The sequence below is a fragment of the Zeugodacus cucurbitae genome, chromosome 6 (assembly GCF_028554725.1).
Source record: "Zeugodacus cucurbitae isolate PBARC_wt_2022May chromosome 6, idZeuCucr1.2, whole genome shotgun sequence".
Classification (NCBI taxonomy): Eukaryota; Metazoa; Arthropoda; class Insecta; order Diptera; family Tephritidae; genus Zeugodacus; species Zeugodacus cucurbitae.
In genome coordinates, this window is record NC_071671.1 from 8520024 (window position 1) to 8538727 (window position 18704).

General features: G+C 37.6%; 1 protein-coding gene across 1 annotated transcript in view; it reads left to right on the plus strand.

Annotated features, from left to right (window-relative positions):
* The first annotated feature begins 15936 nt into the window (after positions 1–15936).
* LOC105216317 (protein CBFA2T1) overlaps positions 15937–18704 on the plus strand; it is a 54320-nt gene continuing 51552 nt past the window's right edge. Inside the window, exon 1 of the mRNA XM_011190750.3 lies at positions 15937–17908. Within this exon, the coding sequence (XP_011189052.2) occupies positions 17906–17908 (3 nt within the window). The 5' untranslated portion in view covers positions 15937–17905. The remainder of the gene's footprint in view (positions 17909–18704) is intronic.

Genomic DNA, 18704 nt, shown 5'->3' on the forward strand with positions numbered 1-18704 from the left:
AGCAGTGAATGGTTCAATCGAATGTGGTAAGCGAATTATTTAAAATGTTTAACTAATCTTTAAAGCAGTGGCAATAATTTTAATGGAAAATCAGATGAACATGTTACGAAGAAAATAAATAAATATGGAGCTTAAGTTCGAGTTCAAAATCGAAAAATTTTACTAAACTGCCACACATGTCAGCCGATAACCACGTATACAGTATAAACTCAACCGGAAGGATGAAGATCGCTATATTGAGCGGTTTCTTTTACACTTGAGATAATATTTGTATTTTTAACTATTGGACATGTGAGACTGGTTTATCTTTCTTGTAATTTAATTTAACGTGACCATCACCATAATCCACAAAAACCTTCGAGTTAGACAGACTTCGAATTATAGAGTTTTCGTTAAAACATAAAATTTCAAAAAACTGTAAAATATAGGTTTATATCCAGCCTTATTTATTTACTTCGCATAAAGTTTTATTTAAAGAGTTTAAAACATGTATTCTGTAATTTTGTTTTTTGCAGTTTGCTATTAATGGGTCTTGACGTCTATATCTCATGCCTTTGTTAGATGATTTATGCAATCCATAAGTGTAATATTATATTTTTTGTACGCCACCGTACAACATAGAGGGACTCTTTTAAAAATCTGCCTCGATGGTAAAATTTTAAATTTTGTATTATGTCCTGACCAAAAAGTTCGATTTATGGAAAGAAATTTGTATGAAAGTTGCCTTCTATTGCGTCTTCAAAAGTTCGAGTTATGGAGAACTTCGAGTTATAGAAATTCGAGTTAGGGAAGGAAATTTGTATGAAATTTGACCTCTAAACGCTATTGCCAATTCAAGTCCTCGAGTTATGGAGAACTTCGAGTTATAGAAGTTTCACTGTATAGAGTTCTACATAACAAAGTGATCAGGGAGCTCAAATCCGGATGTGTATCTGTCCATCTGTCCGCGCAAGTGATAACTTGAGTAAAAATTTCAATATCTTGATAAAATTTGGTACAAGTTTTTCTTGGCAGGAAGCTTTGTTTGCTTTCATAGATCGGAAATCGGTCCACAACCATGCATACATTCCATATGACTCAATTGTGAATTCTATCTGATTCGTTCACTTTATAATATATACAATATGAACCAATGAAGATAGGGGAATACAACTTTACACAAATCCATATTGGAACCGTGGCATCACTTGTGGAAAACTTGTCAAAATCGGAATATAACTTTTCAAGACCCTGTATATCGAACATGAAGAACTCAGTGCCTTATGGTAATTTTTCACCGAAAATATCGGTAAATCTCTCAGATATTTTAATTTAATTCAGAGCGAATCTTTTTCTTCTAAAAGTGTATCTCTGTACCAGAAATGGTTAGAATCAGTACAAAACTCTAGCTACAATGTACCTTATATTCGGATTATCAAACTGGTGGACTTTATAACGCATTAATCGGTTAATATGAGAGATTTCTTAGCAAAAGTAATTCAGCGTATAGTATTGGATATAGTGTACCTTGGTGGTGAAAATGAGTGAAATTGGTTCAGGAATTACCTCAGAACTCATATATCATATATGATGATTTTCGTTATTATATTGGACTTTATGCCGAATATATGGCTCAAATTGTGTGTTATATTTATAAAACTATATCAATAAATTGCGAGAGTATAAAATGTTCGGTCGCAACAGAATCTAGCCTTCCCTTACTTGTTGTTTTATATTTATAGACATTGCCAGAGACACAGTAATCTTACGAAGGAGCTCCGAAAAGTACTTATGTATAAAAGTAAAACGTAAATTAACAAAAAAAATCCGATTCATTTCTCAACAGTTTCTTCTTTTAGCTCGATACTCTTCACCAAAATATGTTCCAATTTCTATTCGGTGCGTGACTTTTTTTTGTAAACAAGCCATATCACGAACCATAGTCATTATAGAACGTATGTACCTACAGTAAAGAAACGAAGAAACAGAGTTACTACAGGGCATTGATACTTGAGATCTCACATTCATTAACTTGGTAAAGTGAAACAACAGAAAGCAGGGTAACAACTAAGGACGACGAAAGGTGTGAACATTTCATTTGAGATTTCTCAGTAGTCAGCCAATTGAGGCCGATTATTTTTATACTCTCGCAACAAATGTTGCTAAAGAGAGTATTATGGTTTTGTTCACATAACGGTTGTTTGTAACACCAAAAACTAAACGAGTTAGATATAGGGTTATATATACCAAAGTGATCAGGGTGAAGAGTGGAGTTCAGATTCGAATGTCTGTCTGTCCGTCCGTCTGTGCAAGCTGTAACTTGAGTAAAAATTAAGATATCTTGATGAAACTTGGCACACTTATTTCTTGGCACCATAGGAAGGTTGCTTTCGAAAATGAGCAAAATCGAACCACTGCCACACCCACAAAATGGCGAAAACCGAAAACACATAAAGGGCCATAACTAAGCCATAAATAAAGCTATGAAAATAAAATTTGGTATGAAGGATCGCACTATGAAGGGGCATATTTGGATGTGGTGGCCCCGCCCCCTACTAAGTTTTTTGTACATATCTCGCAAACCAATAAAGCTATATAAACCAACTTACTTTCTGCAGTCGTTTTTTTTAGCCACTTCCTAATACAGTCCAAAAATGAAAGAAATCGGATCATAACCACGCCCACCTCCCATACAAAGGTTAGGTTGAAAACTACTAAAAGTGGGTTAACTCACTAACGGAAAACGTCCGAAACACATTTTCAATTTCACATAAGAAATGACAGATGAAAGCTGCACTCAGATTTTTTTACAAAATGGAAAATGGGCGTGTCGTCGCCCACTTATGGGTCAAAAACCATATCTCAGGAACTACTCGACCGATTTCAATGAAACTTGGTTTGTAATAGTTTCCTTACATCCCAATGATATGTTGTGATAATTGGCCAAATCGCTTCACAACCACGCCTACTTCCTATATACCAGAACTTTGAAGATGATCTGAATCGTTTACTTTACAATATATAAAATAAGCACTAGTGAAGATATCGATGCAAAACTTTGCACAAATACTGTATTTATAGCGTGGCAGCCCATATCTAAAAATCGCCGAAATCGGACCATAGGTTTTCAAGGCCCCATGTATCGAACATGAGGACCTCGGTGCTTTTAACTTAATATTATGGTTTCCAACTTTCAATGGACTTTATACAATATATATGACGAATATGTGGGTCAAATTGTGTATTATATAATATAAATAAAGTTAAATAAATAAATTGCGATAGTATAAAATGTTCGGTTACACCCGAACTTAGCCCTTCCTTACTTGTTTGTATAAGTTTAGTACAATTTGGTATGTACTAATCTTACTAATGATAAGTATCATTCGTTGCCACCGTCAATCGGATTCATAGTTTATTTCGAACGTGTTGGTACTGACATCGTAAGAACTCTATAATTATTGTTTTAAACAGCAATTGGAAAAATAATTATTTATGTTTTCCTAATTAAATTGCAATTTTGTTCGCTATAAACATACATATTTCCATATATCCATATTTATATACATACATATAAACTCGTCTATTTGCATTTGACAAACCTTTTGATTAATTTAAATGTTAATGTGTAACATTATGCACATAGTAGGTCTTTACAAAATGGAGTATGTTGCTGACATCAAGTTTTTCACTGCTTCAATGGCTTTGTATAAAGGTCCCACAGGTATTTTACTAGTGAAATGTGCAGGTATTTGACAGAAATCTGAAATTGCGCACAATTTCCATTGGGCTCAATGACAAAAATTGAAAACTGTGCACTGCACAACATCAAAGGCAATCAATGTCAGTTACAGGTATTGACTGAATTGCCAGACCGCACAAACTCATTTACGCAGTACACCCACACCAGGTGCAACAATGTCATAACGCACATGTGGTGCAGATTTTCGAAAGCTTTACCGAAGGACTGGTGCGCAAGTGTACCATGCGGAGTTAAAAAAATATATAGTAGAAGAAATTGATAAATTTCAATATTTTCAGTATCTTAATTATTATTTTCATACACTCTCTGTGAGACTTTTTGAGCTTCGAATTTCTCTTCTACTTAATAGTTTAATTCCTGCTTGTAGTCCAAAAGCGATCCCTTGATATTACTTTTGGTATGGACTGTAAGGTGGAGAAGGAACTTAATGTCGCAATTTTTTTTATAGAATTGTTTGGAAGAAACTATAAATTTAACTAAAAATACATAAAATAAATTTTGGAATGGATTTTACTGCTTATAAAATAAACTTATTTAAGCTTGAGCACGATTGATCCACTATCGGGATATTTGCAAATTATTCTATATTTGTACACACAAACGTTTAATAGTTAGCATTGTAATAAAGGTAAATGTGCATTTGTGGTAGTCAATATATAATGAACATATATAAATATTCGATCACAGTCATCAATATGGTTTATTTACACATATACATATGTACATATACATATATATGATTCTATCAATTACTCACAAAACCAGCGTTTGCTAATTTGTGACACAAAGCGAAAAACAAATAGAAATTCAATTGCCTTTAGCCATATCCTCTACAAAGTGAAATTTGGTTTGTTGTCAAGTGATTGCAGTTAGAACGTAAAATGGTAAAAGGCCGCAAGTGCCTTACGAACTGTGGATAGATGTGCAAGAGGTAAAGCGAATGCAGTACTTGCCCCTTAGCATAAATAACTTATATTATGCGACTACAGCACTCACGGCTTGTATGTAAATAAAAATGAGCAACCTGAACAAACGTATGACAAATTGTGAATTCTACATAAATCTCATAATGTTGATTGGGTTGACAGGCAACATAAAGCAATATCACAGTTTAGATTAAGAAGAAAGTATATGAGGGCTGAGGTAATTCCTGAACCGATTTCTCTAATTTCCATGTCTATATCCAAGCGTATAGTCTCACTTAATTTGGCTAAGATATTTCAGATATTAACCGATTTATGGCGTATAAAGTCCGCTGTATTTTTAAAAAACTTATAATTATGTACATATATGAGAGCTATGGGAAACTATAACCCGATTTTAACAATTTTTGGTACAGAGACAGATTATTAGAAGAAAATGATTAAATAAAAATATCTGAGAGATTTACCGATATTTTCGGGGTAAAAATTAACATTAGGCACTGAGTTCTTCATGTTCGATATCCGGCGTCTTGAAAAGTTATAGTCCAGTTTTGACAATTTTTCCTTTTTTTGGTTCCTAATGTATATATTATAAAGTTAACGAAACAGATGGAATTCAAAATTGTGTTATAGGGCAATTAGACGAGGTTTTGAACCGATTCGTCCATTTTCCATTGGTAAAATCAGGATGTCAAAAAAATATTATGCACCGAATTTCGTTGGAATCGGTCGAGTAGTTTCTGAGATATGGTTTTGGCCCATAAGTTGGCGACGCCACGCCCATTTTCCATTTTTTTTATACGCTCGCAACAAAGTTGCTAAAGAGAATATTATAGTTTTGTTCACATAACGATTGGTTGTAAGTCCTAACTCTAAACGAGTTAGATATAGGGTTATGTATATCAAAATGATCAGGATGACGAGTAAAGTTGAAATCCGGATGTCTGTCTATCCGTCTGTCTGTCCGTCCGTGCAAGCTGTAACTTGAGTAAAAATTGAGATATCTTGATGAAACTGAGAAGAAGTATTTCTTGGCACCATAAGAAGGTTAAGTTAGAAGATTAAGCGCACCATGTGGATGTAATTTTTTTGGGGAAGTGGGCGTGGCTCTGTACCCTATTAAGTGTTATGTACATATTATTAAGTTACTAAAGCTATATCAAGGAAACTGGAGTCGTTTCTTTTAGGTACACCGAAATTACTCGAACAATTTCAATGAAATTCGGTTTATAATATCTTTCTAGCTTCCCAATGATATGTTGTGAAAATAGTCCAAATCGGTTCACAACCACGCCTACTTCACATATACCACAACTTTGAAGTCGATCTGAAACGTTTACTTTACAGTATATAAAGTAAGCACTAGTGGAGATATCGGAACTGATCTTTGAAAAAATACTGCATTTAGAAGGGTGAGTGGCATCGCGCTTCAAAAAATCATAAGTTTTCAAGACCCTATATATCGAATGTGAGGATCTCAGAGCTTCTAAAAAATTTTTGAGCGAAAATATAGGTAAGTCTCTCTATTTTAAAGAAATTGAGAGGGGATATGTTTCTTCTAATAATACTTCCCCTACCAAGTCAAGATATCTTAATTTTTATTCAAGTTATCCGTTGCACGGACAGACGGACGGACAAACCGGCATCCGGATTTCAAATATAATCTGTTCACTTTGATTATATAACTTTGGTGTATTTTGTTGGTTTTAATGGTATGGATTCATTTTGTCAATCCTTCGTTAAATGTTACCAACTGTTCATTTATTGTTACATCTTGGAAGGGTTATAAACTTAGGTCGTTAGTTCCGAGTGTATCTATTATCAAACCTCTTTACTCTTGAGATGGCTTCGAAATATTCTCAATGTCATGATTGCTTCTAATATGGGTCTTTCTCTTGCAGTGTGATTTCGATAATGTCCTTACTTGACCCTGTATGTAAAAATAAAATGGATATCTACAAATCCAATAAATATATGAACCCGAAATCACAGTAAATCTTTAGTATCTCAAATAAGTAGAAGGCATAAAATATCAAACAATTTGTTCAAATTTGTCAAGCAAAAATGACTTTCTTCCTAAAATGGGTTAAATTTGGCACGAAGACCTGTTGGAGGGTAAAAACTCCGATAAAATTCTTAAATATGCTATCAGATATTGTGCCATAAATATGTTTACAAAATATCGATTTGTTGTTATTATGAGTTTAAAATTTATATAATTAATTTAGATCATTAAACGAGAAATATGTGTTTAAGCACTGAGAAGCGAATATTAACTGATTATTGATCAGTTTGAATTTATATGAATTTTAATGCATGTCAAAGGTGGGAGTGCATGCATGGAATCGCGTGTGTACCAAATTTCACTTAATCCAGCAATGTCAACCACCCATTTGAAAATGCTGATTCGAATGGCAAGCAAACATTGGCACGTTCCCATTTGGCCATTTGCAAAACGACGCCACAGACGCACACACACGCATGCCCACTAACTCAAAGCTGGGTAAACACATGAAATGTTGCCACGTAAACGCGCAAAGTAAACAACTTCTTTATCGCCACGAAACACACCGCAGCAGATAATGCGGTCGGCAGACTTTGTGGCAACAAATAATCAGCTCAGCTACTCGTGAACAATTCGGAAAAAACAGCTGCATGTACATACAAATGTATGGCGAGTTTGAGTGGAGAGAGGAGGTGAAGGTGCAGCAGGAGTTATATGACGACAAAATTGGATATAAGCTGAGAGACACACACACACACCCTATATGATGTACAAGCATTCGGAAATTTTGTTAGCTTCTTCATTAGGTTGGGATGATATTTTCAGTAAAGAGGCAAATGGGTTTGAGTCTCTCACCTCTCACCGTTCTAAACGCATGAAAACTAATATATTTTCGGTTAAGTATATTCGCACTTTATAGAGTCGACCATCGGGAAATGAATATGCTCAGTTCTGGATTTTCAAAATCTGTTTTTTGGGCTCTGACTTGATGTTATTCCGAATTATTAAAGGACTTTATAAGAAATTTCTTTCTCTGCTGAAACATCGCTGGCCGTTTTTACCATTAGCTACGAAGCTCTGCTGAAAATTTTCTTGTCAGTCGGATCGCCATGCAACGCAGGTTCCGACTATTTACCAATTGAGTATAGTATCTTAGAGAAAATTTCCAATAGACCAACCCTAATATATGCACAGGTCTTTATGAGGACATCCACATCCAAATGTATGGTATGTGGGTCTGTGTATTTCAAACAAAAGCAGGAACACAAATCGAGGGCCAGACAGATAAACAGCAATTGGCGAATGTGCCATACATACGTGCGCACGCATTCAATCAGTGGGTTAAAGTTGCGGCAAGTGTTGCAATACAAAAACGTTGAATCGACAATGTGGCAAGTTGATGGCGTGTGCCACACGACCACTGCGTGTACAGTAAACTATTTTATTATGTGGCTAGTTAAAATATTAAAATGGTCGATCTTTCAAATTACTCTTAAACACAAATAACCAACTTCAATCTGATCATATGATCGACCACCATATCTTTCTAGCGGTTTAATATGAAAGAATATCGATTCAAACGCATTTATTTTGATGTCCCTTCATTCGTCCAGCTTATAATTTGTAACATAGTAATTTAAGTAACCGAAAAAGAGACGTCGAGAACCCCATTTTCATGGGTCCGAGTATAAGCGGTGTTTATTAAGATAGAGATTGGCGACCATTTTTACAAAGAGTTTATAAAGGATGATCCATTTCGAGGTTCTCTACTTTTATAAAGAAAAAACACAGAAAATTCTAATTTAAAGGAAAATATTTATATCATTAGAACGAACATCCTTTAGCATTTATTTTTGAAAGATAATCTCTTTCAAATGTCTGCTGCTACGCCTCAGATGGTCCATACGTTAAGTATAATTTTCGATGGCTCGGTAATTGACGAATGGCACGCGTGATGTAGCTGAATCGAATCGGGATTGTCCGCATAGACTTTAGACTCTACATATCCTCATAGGGAAAAGTCTAACTGAGTGATACCACACGATCTTGGTGGACAAATGACCAAAACCAAAAAAAAAAATATGCTTACTGAAGCTTTCTCTTAATAAATCCATTGATTGATGCGATGTGTGAGAAGTGGTGCCGTCTTGTTGAAACCAAATCACGCCGAGCTTCACGTGCTTCAATTTCATGCATCAAATAGTCGGTTATCATGACGGTTATAACGATCGTCATTGACGATTACGTTCTCACTGGCATCATTTTTGAAGAAATATGGACCGATGACCACACCAAACAGTGGTTATTTCTGGATAAAATGGCAGCTCTTGAATCTCTTCAAGTTGCTCGTCGTCCCAAATGCTTGTTTACATACCCATTGTGCCAGAAATGAGCCTCATCATTGAACTGAGTTTGGCTTGAAAATGTCGGATCTTCTTGGAACTTTTCAAGAGCCCATAGAGCGAAAGCGATGTCGCTTGGAAAGGTCGAGCGGTCTCAGTCAAAAAAAGGCTATTGAAAAATGTACCTCTACTTGGATCAACCTTTAATGAACTAAGAAAACAATGAATATTTTAATGCTAATCATCGTCGAACCATGAAAGTTCTTATTTAAATTTCGATTGATTGATAAATTGACCACTGTACTGTGCGCTAAAATGCCTGCCTTCATAATTCCTTCTTTGTTTGTTGTATTGTGGCACGTGTGAGAACGTTAAGGGCGGTGATAAGACACGCTATTTAGATTGAGAATCAAAATCTGTTGATTGAGCAAAAAAAACGATAGAAATTTGCCTGAGTTTGATTAGCATTACTTCTTGCGACATAGCAATACTATGAAAACCTTAAAGTATAAATTGTAATGACCCTTTATAGGGGCATTTTAATTATTTTTAACAAGCTCCAAACAATTTTCACTTTTATTTCTCATAGCCATGAAGAAGTAATAATTGCAGTATCTTATTATGTATGGTCGTTATAGTCAATCCAAGGAGTATTTGAACGGATGACACTGTCCAAATTTGAGATGATGGAATAACTGGTATACAAAAATAATTGCTCTGAGGGTCACGTGTATCCCAAATCTCGAGGTTACAACATTTGTTTCATATGCCTTTCAGTCACAATAAAAACTCCCAATAAAGAATTTTAAGGTATATGTGACCTGGTCTACGAAAAGGGAGCTAACGTGCGAAAACTAGTTTTCTGGGAAACAGCTGTTAAAAAAAAAGTATCTCATCTTCCATCCGAATCAACTAAAAAGTGAAAATTGATTTTTTGACACCTAAGCCCCCTTTCCGTAGACCAGGTCACATATATGTATCATTATTTCAGAAAAAATGTGAATAAGATGAGCGAAATAATTAGTACCATAGAAATCGTTAAAAAGTCAGAAATACGTTACCGAATAAAAAAAATGTAGATTGTAAAATCAAATAACTGCGTATTCGCCATCATCAAATCAACAAGTTATAAATATCTTTGTGGCTAGTATGAACCGAAATCCCTTTTAGTTAGCCGAGGGTTCTTCTTCATTGCGAGAGTAGTTCAAAAAAATTAAAATTATTCGAATTTTGATCTAGAATTTTAAAATTTTCCAATTCAACGATTATGCTCGAAGAAAATACATGAAAATTTAACAACCAATGGTCCTATAATTGGTACAAATTGCATGATTTTCAAGCTGATTTGAATTCATTCCAGAATTCTAACTGTAGCTGGTACTACTACCCTGACTACTTTGATGCTTCACCACAGGGCTCTTCACACTTTCCCAAAATATTCCGAAATGTTCGCATTTTTTATAATCTGTGTGTTTGTGTATGTTTGTGTGGGTGTGCAAGTGTAATTGTGGAAAAAATAATTCTTCAGAATGTCGCTGAATAACCAAAGTTTGTGCCACATGCTCCAATTGTGCCACATTCGTTCTATGTATATTTGCGCTTCTCCATTCCGTTTTTGTTGTCGCATAATTCAACATACTGATTGTTGTTGTTGTTGGTGGTGGGGTGCCCTTGTCGGCAAAATACGTCAGCTTATCACAATTTGTCCGCTAACATTTCCCACGCAATTTCGTGCAATTTAGCAGACCTTGCACGAATTCGGAGGGCAACAACAGCTACAACAAACACATCGCTGAAAACAGCAATAAAATCCCGTGGAGAAACATTGCCTTTACTGCCGTTTTGGCACTGACTGTGGTGTCAGTGGTAGTGGCTGTGATGGTGGCAGTGGCGGTGGGAATTGCCGTGATTTCAATTCATCTGCTACGTCGTCTACTTTATTTGCCGCATCAGCAACAAATGTTACTTCTGCTCTCCCACTATGTTCTCCTGTAATTTGGCCACAGCTTGAGAGGCCAATTTACGACCGTCAGCAGGTTGCCATACTGTAAGATTTACTAAATTTCATACACGTTTCATTGCAGCTGAAAAGTAAAAAAAAAAATCTCAAAAGAATCTCCACACAATCATTAACAAGTAAATATATATTAGTATATACCAGACTATTTAACGTAGTGGTAGATGAACTGCTCCGAAGTGCAGCCTCGTTCAGGGAAGTGAGTCGATATCGATGGTGTCAAATTTTTTCACTATCAGACTCGTGTGGCTGCCGAACCACAGCGGAATGGTTAGGAAGTGCAGAGCGTCGCCTTATTTCACCATGTGGTGAGCGCGTCGGGGCTTTGCTGTAATTTTGTGCTCTCGCGCTGGATCAGTGGACCTCTCGCTAGATTGGTGGTTAGCAATGAAAACCTCCTCTGTTGCGAATTCCTCTTGACCCAAAGTGGAGCGTAAGAGAACGGTGGAATTGCGTTCACTGGAACATCACCCATGGAACACACTGGAATACCCATACTTTAGGCGAACTATGTGAACTTGTCGTATTAGACATTAGCCGCATTATACAATTTGTCATAAGCTCAAAACGCTTCGACGATAAGTAAGGGTCTCCTCTACGATCCATACCTAGGAGACTTCTGTCATCAGAACGGATTGACATTTTAAGCTGTCCAAGGGGGATCCAAGTCTTTTTTAACCTAACCTTTTAACTTAAGCCCTCGATCGCTTTTTTATCTTTGTTTGGCTATTTTTAAAGACATAACGCGCCTGGAACCACAAAAAAAGAAGTCGTTCCTACTACAGATTGTGACTGGTGATGAAAAATGTATCCATTACGACAACCTCAAACGCAAAAAAACGTATGTGAAACATGGCCAACCTGCCATCAGTGAGAGATTTCTGAAAACTACCTCATGTTGCAAGACCGGTTAAAAATTGGGAAGTTACGTCTCACTCGCCTTATGGTTCAGACCTTGCACTTTCGGACTATCACTTCTTTCGGTTGATTGGGTTACAAAAGTGGTTTGTTTCATTCTTAGCGTAGTTCTCTTCGAATGAAATTCGAAAATTGACAGAAAGATGGTCAAATGTTATAGCTTCGGAAGGAGAAGACTTTGAATAATACTCGTTAAACGTAAAATCTTGAAAATACCAATCCAGTTCAGTTATATGTAAGTATTAGATTGGCGTGGAAACCGTTTAGCCGGTTATAGCTGAATCGATGAGAGCGCGCCACTCCTCTCTTTTCCTCGCAGTTCGGCGCCAGTTGGAGATCCCAAGTGTCACCAGGTCTCACTCCACATGGACCTACCAACGGAGTGGAGGCCTTCCCCTTCCTCGGCTTCCTCCAGCGTGTACTGCATCGAACACTTTCAGGGCTGGAGTGTTGTCATATACCCACTAGTTACACAAATACCTAAAAATGCTTGCTTTCAAAGTGCCACAATCTGGCAACCATCGCTCACTTGCATACTTTGTGCGTCCAACATTCGATATTGCCAACTGTTTGCCCTCGGTGCGGTGTCGCTTCTCATTTATTGTTGCGCAATTGTTGTTCGTATGGCCAAATCTCACCTAATGGCGTTTTTCATCATTTGCCGGCTGATGCTTGCTTTGAATTTGTGCTGGCTGCTAGCTGCTGTGCTGTTGATGTTGTGGCGCTTCGGCAGCTGTGCGCCAACTGCTGTTGTCGTATGGGGTGGGTTGGTGGAACTTATGCGGGTTTATGTGCAAACTTCGTGCTCGACGTGCGTTGCTTTGTGCGCTGTGGCGCGGCTGCTGTTGGCATTTTGATGCTTATGCTGTTTGCTGATGTCGTTGGTGTTGCTGTTGTTGTTGCTGTTGTCGTTGTTCGCACGGCTGGCACTTTCTGCTTGCTTTGACTTTGGCCTATGTCAGTGTACCAGTGCGCGCGTGTGTGTGTGTTTGCGGGTGTGGGTGTGCCTGTTTTTATTCTGATTGCACCGCGAAGTTTTATGCCAAGCACAGCTTGTACCACCCCGCATATTGAATCGGCATTGGCATATTCTATTTGAGATGCTGATGGTCTCCGACAGTTTTGGGAACAATTTATTCCTGATTTGTATCTTTTTTGGTTTTTTTTTGGTTTGTTTATTATTAAAATTACATAAATACGAGTATACTTATACATACACTTAATTTTGTGCTTGTATATTTATGTAAGCATTTAAAGAATAGTCATGTGCATAGGAGGTGTGTTCGTAAAAATAACGGTAATTATCGTTTTTAATATTTTGACAATTGGACTCTGCAAACCCGTAAAATTTGAAATTTAACAATTCCCGTTATTTTTTTAACATATCACGTACTTCATTCTTCAATATATTGCGAGAAAAAGTGATACGGGCACTATCTATTCCAAAAGGATGTAGTTGACATCATAGGCTGGCCTTACCAACAGAGCCGATATCGCAGTTTTTTTCAGTGCAGAAATAGAAGCTAAAGAGGTTGGTCTTGTGGTGACCAAGGGCAAGACAAACTACTTGGAGACCACTTACAAAGATTCCTCTCATCTTGGGAACATGTTGCCAGCTCTACATGTGATAAAGTTAAGGACTTTGTTTAACTCGGAACCAACAAACATGCGCTAACAATCTAAGCCTGGAGCTCAAACGCGGAATAAGTCTTGCCAACAGGTGCTACCTTCGGATCGGTAGGCAATTGAGAAGCAGATCACTCTCGCGACGAACAAAAATTACGCTCTATAGGTCTCTCATAATTACCGTCCTTTTATTCGGTGTCACCAACCGAAATGAGAAGGTACTTTGACCATTGAGAGCACTATTATCCGCAAGATTTTTGGAGCCTTCCGCTTGTGGGAGTAGTGGGAGTAGACCGAATAAGATGGAACCATGAAATGTATGAGATCTACGACGACATGAATATATTTAAATACATAAAAAATGCGCTGATTAGGCCTTGTCGTACGTATGGAAGTCGATGCTCCAGTTAAAAGCTCCTTCGCATCGAGATCCATGGGTGGACAACGGAAGCAAGGGCGCCCACACATCGAATGGAAGTACAAAGGGCATACGGACCTGTCTGCACTTGGGATGTACAACTGGCATGACATTGCAAAGGGTAGAAGTAACTGGAGACAGTTTGTGTTTTCGACCCATACCGACCCACAATTGTAGTGTTAAAGAAGAAGAAGATAAATATGTGTATCATAAGATCACGTCACTGTTGACAGTCATAACTTTGAAGTTGTAGATAATTTCGTATACCTAGGCACCAGCATCAACACCGAGGCTTACATTATTAGTCTTGATCCAACGCCGAATCACTCTTTCCAACAGGTGCTACTATGGACTGAGTAGGCAATTGAAAAGTAAAGTCCTCTCTCGACGAACAAAAACTAAACTCTACAAGTCTCTCATCATTCCCATCCTCTTTTAAGGTGCAGAAGCGTGGACGATGTCAACATCCGATGAGGCGAGACTAGGGGTTTTCGAGAGAAAGGTTTTGCGGCAGATTTATGTTACCTTAAACATTGGCAACGGCGAATACCCGAGACGATGGAATGAAGAGCTGTATGTGTTGTTCGACGACATAGACATAGTCCAGCGAATAAAAAGACAGCGGCTACGCTGGCTGGGTCATGTTGTACGAATGGAAGAAGGTGCTCCAGCTCTGAAAGTGACCGATGCGGTATCCGCTGGTGGAAGCCGAGGAAGAGGGCGACATCTACTTCGATGGAAGTACCAGTTGGAGAAAGACCTGTCTTCACTTGGTATAATTGGCGCCAAACTGTCAAAAGAATAGATGCGTGGCGCGCTGTTGTGGACTCGGCTATAACCGCGTAAGCCGTGTCTATGCCAGTAAAGAAGAAGAGCATCACAATATCTGCTTTATTCAGATATTTAGCGTAAGTTTTCTCTGTTGGAGGGTTACGACAAGTCAAGGAATTAAAAAAAAATATTTTTTTGATTTATTGCATGTTCTTAAGTTTCAAAGACATTGAACGGCATCAATCGTTTTAAATTGATTAATATTTCCATAGTGTTGTCCACCAAGGCGATGAAGCGCCAAACATATATACTATGCAAATGTTCATATATATGTATGTCCATGTGTCAACGCATCAGTCTCATGCAAACACGTATATAAACATTTTTAATTAAAATATTAGTACGTCACAGCAATACAATTTCGCATTTCGCTGTGCCATCGGTGCAACAACATTTGGCCAAGTGCTTTGGCTAGCCATTCATTCATATGGAATAACATCGATAATACCAGATCAAGCATACAACCGCAGTGGAGGCAAATGCAATTGCTGAAGTGAGCAAAAAAAAAATAAAGAAAGCAAAAAACACCGGCTGCTCTTGAATGCTCATCGATGGCTGTCACTTATTGCCTTACATATTTTTTCAGTTTTTTTTTACTTTTGACTCAAGCAAACACCGACATTCAAGCAGGCAATGTATGTAGGTATGTATGTTTATGTATGAGTGTGTGTGTGTTTATAAAGAGAAAGACGTACTCATTGGCAGAGCGTGGAATGCCAAGCGAAAGGTGCACAGCAGCTGTGAGCAGGCAGGCGCCGAAGGCATTTAAGCAACTGTCGCACACACACACACACACACACACACACACACTGTGTGCCCTCATCAACGGAACAGCTGTTTTGCTTGCCGTACAACAACGACATCCCCAACTGTAAATTATTGTTAGCGCGCATGCGTCAGAAAAGCGTTTTCCCAATTGCTGCGGTGCACAACAGATGGAAGCAACGACAGCAAGCAAACGTATGAGTCACATACACACAGGCGTCACACACACATATTGAGCGAGAGAGCGCGTTTCATTACGAGAGCGCTGAGAGCGCATTGTCGTGCGGCATACGACAGGACCAAACCAAGTGATATGACATTTTAGCCAAAACATTTTTTCGACCAAATTGTTAATGCCAAACATTAGCGCGCCGTCGAACCGTGAGCACGTGCAAGCGGACAAATTGCTGGCTGCCAAGTCAAAGTAAACAATTTCTACGGAGGCACATGCCCAACTGGCAACCGCACTCGTTCGCTTAATGTACACGCTGTGAAACACAAACAACACACAGGCCAGCTGTGCTCACCGGTGCAGCAGCCAGTCAGTCGTTTCTGGTGCGTTTTCGAGTGTGCGTGTGTGTGTGTGCGCCTTTGCATTTTGTCTTTGCAAACGCAAAGCGATGCAGCAAAAACAATAGAAATTCCGTTGAGAACGCGGCGCTGGTTGGTGTTGCGACCAGCTATCGGATCACTTGTATTCAGTGCCATCGGAATTCGCTACGCAATCGGTTGTGTGTGTGGCAAATGAACAGAAGTGAGCGGACTGTGGCGGTTTTGTTGATCAGCGCAGGCCAGTAGTCAAATACTTTGCACGGTGTTTAGTGTAAAGGAGCATATTTAGGAATTATTAGTGATTTTTGTGTGCAGTGCAAGTGAAGTGAGTTTGTGTCCACAGTCTTTTGTGCACGTATGTACTGCTTGAAAGCGCGCTTTAGCGAGTGAGAGTAAGAAAATTGTCAAAAAGTGCTTACTAACAATTTAATTAATAGGAAGAAAAATATCATTAACTTAAAAATGCACAACAAAGCACTGTGCTTGCTAATGCCAAGTCGCTGCAATGTGTATTGTATTTGTACAATTGGTACAAGGCACATGTCAATGCAGCTGTTTTAATATTTTACCAAAACAACGCGTATGACATACAAAAGCCAAAGCGATTGTAGTAACATTAAGCAAAATAATCACAAAGCGCATAGCAATTGAAACGTGGGGGGAAAATAATAAACGCGAAGACTGGACTGCTGAAAGAATTTTTAAACTGTGCGCCGTTGAAGCATAAATAAATTTTGCGCAAAAGCAATTTAAAACAGATGCCCGCCTCTCTGTTGTGGAAAGCAAAGCGCCAACGGCCAGAGCTATTACACAGCAGACATCCGCCGCCAGCCTAAACCAATAAAAAAATAAACATTAAAGAGTTGAAAACAAGTGCAACAACAACAAGTACACTACACTGCATTGCATTTGAAGCCACAGTTATTGACAAAACGTCAATAAGAAACAAGAAATTAAATCGAAGTGAAGTTTTGGCCAGCAAAGCATTTGCACGTGTCTGCGAAATGCCACAACCAAAGTGTGGAGCTTCAAGCGCAAAATAACGCATTCAAAATAATAAGCCGCAAGCTAGCTAGTATATAAACGAAACGCATGGAGGCTACACAACGCCCCGCTTCCAACTCGCCACTCATGTGCTGCTGATGTGGACCAACCTAAAATCTTGCGAAGTATAGCAAGCAGCTGCAGCTGTTTCACTGTGTCATCCAACTGACTGCCGTACAAAATAAAACGGACTACTTGCATACATATATACAAGAGTACATTTGTGCGCGAGCGTGTTAATCAAAATATATAAAAAAATATGTTCAAAAACTGTGTACTGTAGTGTATTGCTAAATACCGCGTAAAAGTCGCAGAATTGCTTGAAAACAGCAGCCACCACTCTCGTACTGTTAAAAATATACACTTCATTAGATCGGCCAGTGATTATGTTATTAAATTATAATCGATTGAATTGTGTTAGAATGGGCATGTTTTGAAAAAGGTATCCCTTATTTGAAGTGTGTACGATTATCAATCAACGGTGTCGAGCGCATCTGCCAGTTACTTACATGCATATATCGGCACCTAATCGATCACGCGCTAATATTTACTCTACTATAATACACACTTGCGCTCACATACATATATGTATGTAACTGAAAATGCTTATAAACTTTTTGGATTGTCAATAAATGCAAACTTTCTAAATTCTACGCCTCTCGGCAAACGTGAATTGTTAAACATTTGCACTGGCGGCACTTTTCTCTTTGGCACATTTTATTATGGTGAGTAATCATTAAGATTTTTACTCTACTTATTATCATATTTTTTGTAATCAGAGTATAGATATAAAATATATATTATAATATAAAGTTATATTAGAAATTCTGGAAAAAGTGAGTTTCCTTCGCAGAAATAAAACGGGTTTTAACCCATTTCCTCCCATTGCATTCAATTGGGTACAGAAAAAATGATGCAGAAAATCCATTCGAACGCATTGTAGTCACTTGGTTAAAAAAAGACATTTTTTGCTGTACCAATGGGAGGAAATGGGTTAAGCAATGTGCAATCATTAAACTAAAATTTATTTATTAATAAAATATTATTATTCATAAAATTGTTATTATTTTATTAAATTGCTATTTTTATTACTTTGTAATGTTCTTAGACAATTAAGAATAGAAATGTTGAATTTGTAACCGTTTTTTGATCATAATCTCATGTACTCCTTTGGTCATAAAAATATACTGATTAATATATGAATTTAAAAGTACCACCAATATCTGTCCATGTTGAGTTCAAAGCCATGATAAATTTATTAAATATGCTGAGTAAGACAATCTTATCCTCATGGCATATCTTTCGGGTTTTTAATTGCGAGTTCAACTAAGTAAAATACCAAATGTTTATGCTATTCTTTAAGGGGTTACGTAGGTTTCGTGGATTCAAAAAATCGATTTTTTGTTTTTTTGTACAACATCTCAAGAATATTGTCCTAAATTTTCAAGTCGAACCAAATAATAGTTTCGGAGATACGCGTTTTTCTCGGAACCCTGTTTTCAAAGTCGGTGTAAAATTTTC